The sequence below is a fragment of the Sciurus vulgaris genome (genome assembly GCF_902686455.1).
Source record: "Sciurus vulgaris genome assembly, chromosome: 1".
NCBI lineage: Eukaryota > Metazoa > Chordata > Mammalia > Rodentia > Sciuridae > Sciurus > Sciurus vulgaris.
Window position 1 is genome coordinate 108366423 of NC_136461.1, and position 12708 is coordinate 108379130.

Below are 12708 nucleotides of genomic sequence, written 5' to 3' on the forward strand. Positions count from 1 at the left end.
ACTGAGGCACTGAGTTTAATTGGGTTAAGTTTAGAATCATAAAGAAAGCTAGGAAAGGAGGCTTAGTTCAGGGACTTTGCCATTATAGCTACTCATCTGAAATCTCTGCACGCTCAGTATTTTTCCTGTATACATTGATTTCTAGGTTAAAAAAAAAAATTAAGAAAAAATATAGTTAAAAAAAAAACAAACAAACAAAAAAAAACATTAAACATGGTACCATGAAAGGTTAAAAATGCTTTGTGATTTTTTTAGACCTAACAGAAAAAGAAGTGGTGCCCTTACACCACTACTTATGTGCTTGATGTATACTTAAATGCCTTTTGATCACTAGAACAATTTCAGATGTTATTAAGATTCCAGCAAACCAAAAAATATGTACGTCTTTTTTTTTTAAATTGGGCATTGCTATGTTGCCCAAGTTGGCCTCAAACTCCTGCCTAGGCCTCCTACGGATCTGAGACTACTACTCCAGATGTGCACCACTACTCCAGGCCTACACTATCTTTACAGTCAAATCTTAACTCATTCTCAGGTCAAGGCTGTTCACAAACAGCTCCAGGTTCTCTGCAGCTTCATCTCCTGATCTTCACAGCTATAGTGGGGAAACTGAGCCTTTTACAGTTTCTCAGATCTCCCAGTCTTCTCTACCTGGCTGCTTCCTATTCAACTGTCAGGGATTAGGGAGTTAGCCATGAGCAGCTTGAAGTCAGATTGTCTTACATATATTTGTGCCCTTGGGTTGCTCACAGTGACTTCCTTGAATGAATTTCAAAAGTTAACTTTCCTGGATACTGTCTTAATTCACAGCCCGGAGGGCTTCCATACCTGATCTCTGATTATTATTTTCTCTCTTCTCTATGCCCCACTGACTTTTAAAATAGATTCAATTTGGGTGTGGTGGCACACACCTGTAATCCCAGACACTTGGGAAGTTGAAGCAGGAGGAATACAAATTTGAGAGCAGCCTCAGCAACTAAATGAGACCCCATTTCAAAAGAAAAATAAATAAATAAACAAGCAGACTCATTCCACACAGTAAAAAACAATTCTAAATTCATTAAGAAAATAGTTAACAAGTAATAGTTAATTTCCAGGTCAAAAGGACAGTGTGTAATAATCACTACCATAAATTAGTAAGAAATGTTCCCTCCTCCCTCTTTTAAATTTCAGTGCCATTAATTGTCTTCAAGTTACCTCAGAGAGTCTTGTATAATATATATGCTAACATTTCATGTCTTGTTTTTCTCTGGACTCTCATTTCAAAGTACAGATACATGTCTTTATATCTCCACCCCAATAGTGCTGAGAGTGCTTTCCATATTGTAGACATTCAGAAGAGGTTTTATTCAAAATTTAATTTATTGAGCGCCTACTGTGTGCTAGGCACTATGACTTAATGCTGGAGATATTGATGATTCATAAGTCACAGCCTCTTCTCTCAGAAAGAAAAATATTTAAAGTATAGTTTAAGGATTATAAACAGGGTTTGGGTGTAGCACAGTAATAGAGCATTTTCTTAGCACATATGAGGCCCTGTGTTCAATATACCCAGCACTGAAAAACAAAACAAAACAAAAAAATTACAAACTGGTGTATTGGAGTGCTTTGAGAGCAAGGAGGAGAAACCACCACCATGGGATACAGAAAGGTCCCCAAATAAGGTTGCCTTGATTTGGTGTTAAGGAGTGGGATTAAAACCAGGGTTTAAATTCTACACTGAAAGGAAGTAGATGGTGAGCCCCAGTCGGAATTTAAGGCAACTAGCAAGTGCTTCCCAAGTCCCTCCATTAACCTCCTGGGATACATCTGCTGTCCATCTACAAGACTCCTAGAGATGCTGGGAACTCCTGAGAGGCAGAGAAATGGAATACTCATCCAAATAAGTAAACAAGATTGACAAATTTTCTTCTTTCCAAATAGAACACTGAGCCTAAAATCTGATTTGTTCCTACGAGTCATTAGTATAAAAGTCACTTACTAGGATTGATGTTGCATAGTTCTACAGGAGGACTTAGCACTTGAGTTCTGTGACTAGCTCAGAATGAGGTATATTCATAAAGCCAGACAGGGTATGTTCATAAAGCTAAATTCCAATTTGATTATGAGCATCCCTGATTCTGATTCTGATCCTAGGTGACTCTAAACAATCCAAATAGGGCATGGAAGGGCATGTGTTATGATTTGGATGAGATGCATCCCCCAAAAGCTTAGGTGAGAGACAATGCAAGAACATTCAGAGGTGAATTGATTGGGTTATGAGAGACTTAACCCAATCAGTGAATTAATCCCAATGGGGATTAACTGAGTAGTAACTGAAGGCAAGTAGAGTGTGACTGAAGGAGATGGGCATTGGGATGTGTTTGGGGTATAGATTTTGTATCTGGTGAATGGAGTCGCTCTCTACTTTCTGATCATCATGTGAGCTGCTTGCCTCCACCACACTCTTCTACAATGATGGTCAACCTTAGCTGGAGCCCAGAGGAATGGAGGCAGCTGTCTATGGACTGAGACCTCTGAAACTGTGAGGCCCGAATAAACTTGTCCTCCTTAAAATTGTCCTTGTCATGTCTTTAAGTCATTGTAGTGAAAAAGCTGACTGAAACAGCATGCTTTCTGTGGGGTTTAAATATAAAGGAATTAAGAGGTGGTAAGTGCCTCCTTGGTCAATATAAAAATTGGACCAGACTGAGCTCATTTTTCTTCTTTTTCAGAATCAGAGGAGTAGGGGAGGAATAAGAGATTAGAGAACTTGAACAAAAAGTTTTGCCAGTCTAAATGCACTAGGTCGTCACTCTCTTTAAAACAAGTATTTCTCATTGTATCATTTGGAACGAATCGCAGCCTTGTGATATCTCAGAAATAGTTTTAGATGTTTTTAATTATTTAACTTTCCATGTCTGTGTGCTTGTACTCTAGTGTTAGGCCCCCAGAGAAACGGAATTTTTGATGCTTTAGCTCCCTTCAAGCCTAACACAGCGCCTTACATTTTATAACCTAAAAAAAAAAAAAAAAAAAAAAAAAAAAAAAAAAAAAAACTTTTAGGGAATTAATAAATGAGCCCTTAGGAAGAAAGAAGTGAAGGTGAGAATGTGTATTTCCCTTTTTATTTCAGAAATGAATCAGTAGTCAGCAAAAATCGTATTTTTAATGTTCACCAGGTATAGGCGGGATCTTCTGCTGAGCTTGAGAAATTCATCACAGGCAGAACAATAAAGCGGGCGGGGACGTAGAGGGCTCAGAACCTCGAGGAGGCGGAGTCACAGAAAGTTTGAGCATTTTTGTCCAATCAAAACGAGACGGTAGGAGGAGGTGGGGGAGAAAAAGGGGGAACGGGAGATCAAGAATCCTGCCCAGTTACAGGAGCCAGCCAGTGTGAGCGGCAGCTTCTTGGCTTAAGTGCTTCTACCCACCGAGAGCGGCGGATTCCTTGGCCTACTCCAGCAATGGCCTTCGCAAATCTGCGGAAAGTGCTCATCAGTGACAGCCTGGACCCTTGCTGCAGGAAGATCCTGCAAGATGGAGGGCTACAGGTGGTGGAGAAGCAGAACCTGAGCAAAGAGGAGCTGATAGCCGAGCTGCAGGTAGGGTGAATCGGGGAAAAGAGAGGTCCCTGGTGGCATCCTCCGCTAAAACAGGATGGCTGCGCCCGGCCAACGCGCCCCCTTCCCCTGCCCCCGCTCATCAGTCTCTGGGTCTTTTGAGATTGGGAACTAGCGCGGCGAGAGAGAAGCGGGAGGGACTTGAGCTGTAGGATGCAAACTATCCGTCCAGTTTGCAACCGCGTGTTTCACGTTGGCTTGCCTCCCGCGAGCTTTGCAAAGAGCAGGCTGCTCCAACTGGTCCTGCAGGCTGCCCGCGAGTTGCCAGCGCGGCTCCTGCACTTTGGGTGCCGAGTGGCTCTGACTGCCGGGCACCCACCTCCCCGCCCCACTCCCCCGCACGGGAGCATCGAGGGGAGGGGCGCCAAAGTAGCCTCCCTGAGGGGAGCCCAGCTACTGGCCTTCCCCTCCCGGCCGCATTCGGCCTTCTCCTGGGGGCGCTGGCGGAGTCCCCAGCCTGTCGCGTGGTCGCTGGGGAAGCTTCAGGGGAAGGAGGTCCTCCTGGAGCAGCAGACGCGAACCGCCTTTCGTCTGATGCAAGACCTCTGCGAGCTTTCACCGCCCCTCCGCCTCCTGGGAGCGGCAGAGGAAATGGGGCGGGCAGGGGGCGCGGCGAGATCCCCAGGCCGCCCACGAGGTCGCCGCCACAGCGGTCCTGAGTTGATCTTCACCTTTGGCCTCATCCCTGATTAAGGGTGACCGGAATGGACCAGAATCCGATTCCAAACGCCCCCGGTAACTTTATTCTTATCAGATCTCCCGATTATTACATGTAATTAATTAAATCGACTTAAAATCTTTACCTTCTTTGAGAAAAGGTCCTGTCAAATTTGGTGATTTTCTTTTCAGTCTTGGGCATTTACTTTCTGAACGCTTCACTCCAGTTCCTGTGCTTTCTGCCTCTATATTCCACCCTACCGCCCAGAGCTGTTTTGCCCTATCCCCCAAATCCCACACCTGCATAGAGCCGCCTTCTACTAGCCTTAGTGTGAATCCTACCCTTAACCATCTTCTTTTCTGAGGGCCCTTAAACCACAAAAGCTGCGGCTGTTGCTCTAACTGACCTGGAAACTGCCTGTACTCCTCTTGTCTACAGACCTGTTTCACCTGGGACCATGTCCCCCTCCCCCACCTCATGGCGTTGTGTCCAGGAGTCCACCTCCCGCTCTGTTCTCAGAGAAATTTCTGACTTGTCCCTGTCTTCAAGAAGCTTGTAGGCTAATAAGGGAGCACAGGGGACATACATGAGACAAATGATCTTGTGACTTGGTGCTCAAGTTTCAAGTTAGAATGCCCAGCAGCCTAGCCTAGCCTAACTGGTGGTGCTCACTTCCCCACAGAAAAAGTGCAGAGAGAGGGTGATCATCACGGATTGAATTGGTGGGCAAGGGCTCAGGCCATGACCCTCGAAGCACAGGTATGATTGGGTGGTAGGCTTCTCATACTGGTCACCTCCTTTTTTTGGATAAATGGTATCAATATCCTTGGCTCTGAGAGATGACCAGCTTCTCACCCTCACCTCCACTAGAGCACCAGTGGATGTAACTAGAGGCTTGACAACTTTGTAGTGGAAGTGAGAAATCTTTATATCCCATTGAGGGCAGAATTGAGAAGGCAAAGCCTCCTCAGGAGAAGGGAGGGCTTCCATGAAGTCAGGAAGTTGCTTGGTGGGGGTGGGAGTCTGTGCAGAAATGGGAGAACACTTTCAAGGCCCTGAAAATTCTTGGCAGGAGGAGAGGGGTGTTTGTTGGCTCACTTGACTGTGGGCATTGTTGGACTGTTTGAGCGCTCAGCCTTCATGTCTGTCTTGGTAAAGTAGTTCTGAATGCCAATTAATCTCTTGGGCAGCCACTGAAGGGCCCTCATTTCCACACTCCTCATTTTATTCTGCAAGGAAAGGGGCCTGGCATAGTGTCTCCTGCCCTCTGCCACTTAAATCTTTTCAATGCTGGAGCAAGTTTAGCACCAATGATAGAACTGGTCTTGCTGCTTGGCTTCGCTGCTTTGTATTCTGAGCAGGTGCTATTTGCACTCTCCCATCCCTAATCAGGAAGTGTAATCATCCCCCCCTCTCTCTTAGTGGTGCATTTCAGACTTGAACAGAGTCATAGCTCATTAGTGGGTAATGAAGTTAGTTTAAAGGGTCATGATCAGCATTTTAAAAAACAAAATAGTAGATATTCAAAGAGCAATGCAGAGAGCAGGGATATTACTTCATGCCCTTCGTTTCAGTTATTTGTGTAGATCTGTGTATGTGCAATGCCTGAGTATAAAATCACAACTTAAAAATGTGTTTCTCGGTATTTAAAAAAAAAAAAGGTTTGGAAGGGGTTAGGGATGTAGCTCCAGAGTAGACTTCTGGCCTAGCCTGTGTGAGACCCCAGCACTGCAGATGAAAAAACAAACAAAATACTAAGTTTAGAAAACATTGGCTTAGATAAATAAGCATCTACGCAACTTACATCTTAAGTAAAGCAAACATGCAGGAAAATGTTTAAATGATCTTAACATGTTTCAATGATTTTCAAACTATGACCATGTCCTACCGTAAGAAAGTCATTTTACATCCTAACTCGGTACTGTCATCCTCATGTGTGCACCTGCACATACACAAGTTTATGAAATAATACAACATAAGATGGATTCTGATATTTTCTTCTATTCATTAGATAGCAATGCTGTTCAGTATCACTAACTTGAACACTGGTAATGCAGCTAATCTACTGAAGCATATTTATATTTTATCTCAGAATTTTCAGAAAGATTAAGAAGGGACTAAATCTTTCTATGCAAGAGTCCACCATTACAAAAGCTTTTTTAAAATAGCGTTTACACTGGGATTTAGCTTACATGTGTTAAATAACCACCTACTTAATCAGGATCACACATATAATGCAAAATAGAGTGCATCTGTATTCCCTATCACTGGGGAACAAGACCAGGAGAGCTTCATTGATTTGCCCTATGATTTAAATCACAGGCAAGAGCAACCCTGAATTACCTGCAAGATCAAGCCTGCCCTTCTGGGAAAGGAAGCATGTATGAACCTGAGGAATGGGACTTGGTTTCCACTGCTGACTTAGCATAGTTTGTCTGGAACATTCATGAATCAAACTGATCAGTGGCCTCCTGTTTTCCAGCTAAGGGAGTGGGGGAGTGGCAACATGCAGGGAAGCCCTGGGTGTGTCTGTTCCAGCTGCAGCTCTGATATAGAAACCACAGCTAAGAGCAGTAAACAGCAGAGTGTATTTGCATTGAGATGCTTGATTCTCAAGATGGTCGGGAGGGGTGTTGAAAAGGAGGAGGGCTGGGGTATTGGGGGGAAAAGCTCTTTTGAATCTTAGGTTGGGGCCAATAGTTTGCACAGGTAGAAGACTGGAGTGAGCAGCTGGGAGTGATCTTGGAGGGATGAATTATGGCCTGGGGAGGTGGCAGTACTTTGGAGGACAGGGGTTTGAGAGCTCCCTGAAAGTAGGTTAGCCTTCAAGCTGTCAGTAAATTGTCCTAATGGAATGAATAGGGAAAAGGTAACTGGTGAGGTTGTGGAAGGCCTGGGAAGCTAGATAACTTTGACCAGTGTCATTCTAATGTGGAACCAGGATCTCCTGAATACAGTCTCCAAAGGCTGTCTCGCCATTGGGACAGGCCAGTACTAAATGCACACAAGTACCCATCTGATTGGAGGTGCTTCTGGCTCGCTCGTGTCAAAGATAGATTGCAGGGTAAATCTTCATACAGAGATTCATCTAAAAAAGTGCTTTTTAAAGAAAAATGGTGCTGTTTCTTTGCTGGTTCTCAGGAGCTGCAAGAACAGGTGGACTTTTGTTGAATCTGCACCCTTTCCGGTTGATTTTTCCTGGGGGCAGCAGATTTTCAGGGATTGGGGAGTGTGGTGGCAGCTTTGGGGGGAGCACTGAAGGAGGCCCAAGGGAATGACTGAGTGGATTATCCAAAGTAGTTCTCGTCCCAAGACGTGAACCTGGAACTTGTTACAAGGGATAAAGAGTGATAAGATTATGACTTCTTGGATTGTCCTTGCTCCAATTCCTCCATACCCCCTGCTTGTCAGTTGAACTTTGACCTTGGGTCCTGAGTTGTCCATTTCCAAAGGCAGTTTAATCCCTAAGTGTGTAACCAGTTACCTAAGGGATCATTACTGGCCTCAAAGGAACACACCCTAAAAATGTGCTCTTATTGTCCCAGTGTCACAGGAAAGCAGGGAGCTGAAACTCCAAACTTCAGCTTTTGGGTTCTGATGAAAGAAAATTCAAAGGCAGACACCAAAAGTCATGCAAGAGAACTTTATTAGAAGCGAAACAGAAGTGAAAATAGAGTAAAAGAAAAGTGATGCTTAAGCAAAAACCACTCTCAAAGGAGAGAGTGAGCCATCTCCAAACAGAGAACAACAAAGGAGACAATGCTGTCTCCAAATTTATAACTGTTTGATGTTTACCAGGAGAACTGGGGACCACCATCTATACTCTTTGCCAATCAGGTGTTCAACTCCTTCATGTGGGGTGGTGGAGTTTTTGACCTTAGTTGGTCCTTTCCGGAACTGTCATGGTGGCCATCCTATTTAGGGGAGGCTTCATCCACAAGTCTGTTCCATGGTAATGTGGGCACGGGGGTCGATAGCTGGTCAGAAGTTACCTTAGTGTGCCTGTGCGACTAAAGGAATCTTCCTTCTCAGACAATTGTAGACACTCATAGCCATAATTCCTAGGTTTACGTCAACATCAATGAACCCTGTCAAGAGTTAATCCCATTAATCCTTTTCTCTTGACGTATTTCCCAGTTAGCTCCTTTTGCTTTTGTTTATTGTCTGTAAATTAACTACCATCCTTTGCTTTCTCGTCTACTTTGGAAGTAGTTTTAAAAAGACCCTAAAGTAATTTAAAGAACACTTGTGACCTTGCCTACATTTCACTGGTCATTGCTAGCTACTACCTAATACCAGTTGCCCTCCAAAAAGACTGCAAGGCACACTCCCACTTCCCTACATGTCTGCTAACACAGAATATTATCAGTTTTCATTTTGCTAGTGTGGTGGCTGAAAACACTTGAAATTTACATTTCTCTTTTTCTTTCTTTATTTATTTTTGAGACAAGAGTCACACTAAGTTGCCAAGGCTGACCTTAAACTCATGATCCTCCTGCTTATGCATTTTTTCTCTAATGCTTTATTTTAAAAATTCTTTGATTCATCTGAAGTCTTAAAAATTTGAAATGAGCTTAGTACTTGAAATATTTCTCCTCCTGAATTTTCCTGACATTATTCATTGTTTAGTCCTTCCTCTCCCTGTCAATTTAAATTCTGCCTTTAGTTTCTAAATTCCCTTGTGTTCGTATGTCTATCTATTTGGTTCTGCTGATCAATTTCTAAATATGTTTCTTCTCTCTTTCAATTTGTTTTCCCTTTTCAAAAAATTCCTGAAAATTCTTAAGCATTGTCATAGGTAGATGACATGCCTCATTATCACAGTTAAGGGAGGGGTGTTTAATTTGGGGAAGGTAGTAGGTGTGGGGACAGATTTCTGTGGGCCTCAAATCACTGAGCTCATTTATTCACTGGGGGTGTTTTGTCATTAATAGGCACCAGCCCACACCCAGACTCAACTTGCTTTTGTAGTTTTAGCCATTCAAGGCTGTCTGTTGCTCCCCATGGGTAGGCTGGCTGGGACCTTTGTTGGGTATCCTAGAGGTCATTTCACAGAATCCACATATTTCTGCCAGTGTCTCTTGGTTCAGGTGTTTTTAAATGCTACATTTAGAAAGTAGTTAAGGTCTTGGAGTTAGACCCTCAAAAGACTTGGACTTAGTCTGGCACAGTGGTGCACATCTGTAATCCCAATGATTCAGGAGACTCAGGCAGGAGGATCTCAAGTTCAAAGCCCGCCTCAGCAATTTAGTGAGAGCCTGTCTCAAAATAAAAAGTGCTGAGGATGTGGTTCAGTGGTTAAAAAAAACAAACAAACAAAAAAAAAAAAAAAACAGATCGGCTTGATCCCAGTTTCTGCTATATCCTAGCTATGTAACTTCAACAAGTTACCTAAATTCTTTACGTGTCAGTTACCTTGTCTGTAATACGGGGATCATCATACTATTTGTGTCGTCAGTTTTACGGTGAAGCGCAGTACCTGATGTAAGGGACTTACTCAAAAAAATGTTAGCTCTTACTACTAGTAAATTCCTCCGAGGGATTTTATAGTTTGGATTCCGTACCTAACTAGCCATGGCCCTGACTCTGACCTTATCATTTGGACATCTTGACAGGCTCTTAGTTATAGTCTCGAAGTTTGCCAATGGCGATGACTTTCCAGTTTTTCACCTGGAAAATGAGGATAATCATGCCCCTTCTCTTTGGAGTTGTGATGGGAATAATGTAAAGCACCTGGTAATAATGTAAATGACTGACACCCAGCAGGTGCTTAGTTAACAGTTTACCAGCACACCACCAAGCCTGGTGAAACTGGTACTGTGGAGATAAGGAATACAGATAGAGAAAATGTGTTAATACAGAATCCTTTCTAGGACTTCAGTTTCTCATCTGCAAAATAGGCTTAGGCCAGATGTTCATGATTGTTTCTTAGAACCTCCCACTTTGAAGTTCTGTTTCAGAACCACAAATATAAAAGGTGATGTGCCTTTCAAGCAGCCCGAAAGGGGCTCTTTGCTGGCCGGCACAGCCCCAGCCAATGAGAATGCATGAAGTGCAACCACCTCTAGACAGAAAATTCTGCCACCTCTCTTGTACGAGTATATAAGTAAAGTGATTAGAAGCCCTTGAGATCTAAATATTCTGTGCTACAACTTCATTCCTTTTTCTCTCCTCAGTGGAGATAAATAGCTCCCTCTGCATTTAACTTGTCTGTCCAAATGTGTTCCTAAACTCTAGGTTTATACCTAATAGTGTGGTTTTGTAGTAGTAGGGATTGAACCCAGGTGTGCTCCATCAGCCCTTTTTATTTTTTATTTTGAGACAAGGTCTCACTAAGTTGTCCATGTTGGCCTGGAACTTGTAATCCTCCTCCCTCAGCCTCCCAAGTAGCTGAGATTACAGGCATGTGCCACCACCCAGCTGGGATCCAGATTCTCAAGGCTTTTCTAGAGAAGTTTTTATGGAATTCAGCTGAGCGCTCTCCTGGGGAAAATGGATCAAACCCTTTCACGTTACAGATGGATACTAGGGGTGAGGAGTTAGGGGTCTTGCCCGGGGAACTTACCCTGTTGCTGGCAGACCTATGGCTAGAACGCTGGCGTCCTGATCCGGACTTGATGCTTTTGCAATGTCATTTGCTGTTTTCTTACTAACCTGGTATCTCCAATTTGGGACAGAGAATGGACTTGTTCCTTCTCTTGAGGATTTTCATTTGGTGTTTGAGCAAAGAAGATCCTTTTTCTGGGAAGATACCACATATAGGATTCTGAATGAACCTAAAGGAGATTGTCTTGAGGATTCAACTTAGCTATGTGTAGTGGCTATGATGATTTAGAATCGTATATTTTTAGTCTAACATTGCTTGGGTTCCTGAGCAATTGCAGATGAATTGACTTGCTCTCCTGGCTCTCTCCATACCCCTTACTTGGTCTGTGTTTTAGGAAATGTCTTTCTCGCAGCAGTTGCCTTTCATTCACTTACTCATTCAGCCAGGCAGCATTGATCAAGGTCCTTACATGTGTCAGGCACAGGGGCTTATGAAGTGGAATTAGATCTCACCTCTGCCTTTCAGTAATGGAGAACGTGGTTTGTTGAGCAGAGCTAGGTGCTGTACCTATCCTGTCTCATTGCCTCTTCACACACTTGAAGCCAAAGCTCAGACCCATTGCTGGTAAGTAGTGGAGCTTGGATTTGAATCTGGCCTGACTAATGGTAGAGTCTTCTAGATGTGTATACAAAAGACATTGCTTTTCTTTCTTTGACAATATTCAGAGTCAGCTAGCATGCAGGAACTCCCGCCCTGAGAAAAGCAGTGAGCCAGGAGTGTTAACGAGGAAAGGGTCTCTGACTTTAGCACTTTTCTAGACACACTGAGGGTGCCTCCAGTATGAACTGCCCTGGATACTCTGTGGGCTACAGATGCTTATTATGGTGTCTTCTAGAAAGAGGAGTCAGGCACCCAGAACCCTCAGGACAATGTTGTCATTTGTTGAATGTGCAGGGCAAAGCACCTGGTATTTTAGAGCTTCATTCTCCTCAACTCTTTTTCTAATTTTTCATTTAAAAATTTACGTATTTATTTATTTGGTTTTGCAGTGCTGGGGATTGAACCCAGGGGTGATTTATAACTGAGCTACAACCCTAGTCCTTGTTATTTTTTATTTTGAGACAGGGGGTCTCACCAAGTTCCTGAGGCTGGTCTCATATTTGTGATCCTCCTGCCTCAGCCTCCTGAGTTGCTGGGATATAAGCATGCACCACTGTGCCTGGCTCTCCTCAGTTATAAATGAAAATTACCAAGAGTCCTGATCCACATCTCCCTGCAGTTTGCAGTGAGGATGTCTAAGTTGCCTATGAGTGGACACTCATTGCCAATTGTGTGTGGCTTTGAAAGAGCACATCTCTTACTCTGAAACTTCAGGAGGTCTCACAGAAGGACTTTGTGGCCACAGTTATTTCTTCTTATCCTTAGGACTGTGAAGGTCTTATCGTTCGCTCGGCCACCAAGGTCACCGCTGATGTCATCAACGCAGCTGAGAAGCTCCAGGTGGTGGGCAGGGCTGGCACAGGTGTGGATAATGTGGATCTGGAGGCTGCAACAAGAAAGGGCATCCTGGTCATGAAGTAAGTCTTGGAGACTGAGGGGTGGGTGTGGAGACTGACATGAGGGGGGTGGGAAACTGAGTTTAGAGGCCAGGCATGATGGTGCACTCCTATAATCCCAGCAACTTAATGAGACCCTCAGCAACTTTATAAGACCCTATCTCAAAATAGAAAATAAAAAGGACTGGGGATGTAACTCAGTGGTAAAGCACACCTGGGTTTAATTTCCAATAAATAGAATGGAATAGAATAAAATAAAATAAAAAGCTTTGTTAAAAGAAAACTGAGTCAGAGTTAGAAGGACTTCAAGAAGTACACCTGGCCTAGGCCCTGAATCCCTATGAA

The 12708-nt window shown here is 43.6% G+C and overlaps 2 protein-coding genes across 2 annotated transcripts in view; both read left to right on the forward strand.

The window, feature by feature from the left end:
- The first annotated feature begins 3341 nt into the window (after positions 1-3341).
- PHGDH (phosphoglycerate dehydrogenase) overlaps positions 3342-12708 on the forward strand; it is a 34273-nt gene continuing 24906 nt past the window's right edge. Inside the window, exons 1-2 of the mRNA XM_079100678.1 lie at positions 3342-3584; positions 12233-12384. Of these exons, the coding sequence (XP_078956804.1) occupies positions 3447-3584; positions 12233-12384 (290 nt within the window). The 5' untranslated portion in view covers positions 3342-3446. The remainder of the gene's footprint in view (positions 3585-12232; positions 12385-12708) is intronic.
- LOC306655416 (uncharacterized protein) lies at positions 3617-11729 on the forward strand. Its single transcript, XM_079129820.1, has 2 exons — positions 3617-5019; positions 11286-11729. The coding sequence occupies exon 1, from the start codon at positions 3756-3758 to the stop codon at positions 4293-4295; it is 540 nt and encodes a 179-aa protein (XP_078985946.1). The 5' UTR covers positions 3617-3755; the 3' UTR covers positions 4296-5019; positions 11286-11729.

Coding starts and splice junctions, on each gene's coding strand:
- LOC306655416 (XM_079129820.1), top strand. CDS start 3,756: ATGCAAACTATCCGTCCAGTTTGCAACCGCGTGTTTCACGTTGGCTTG.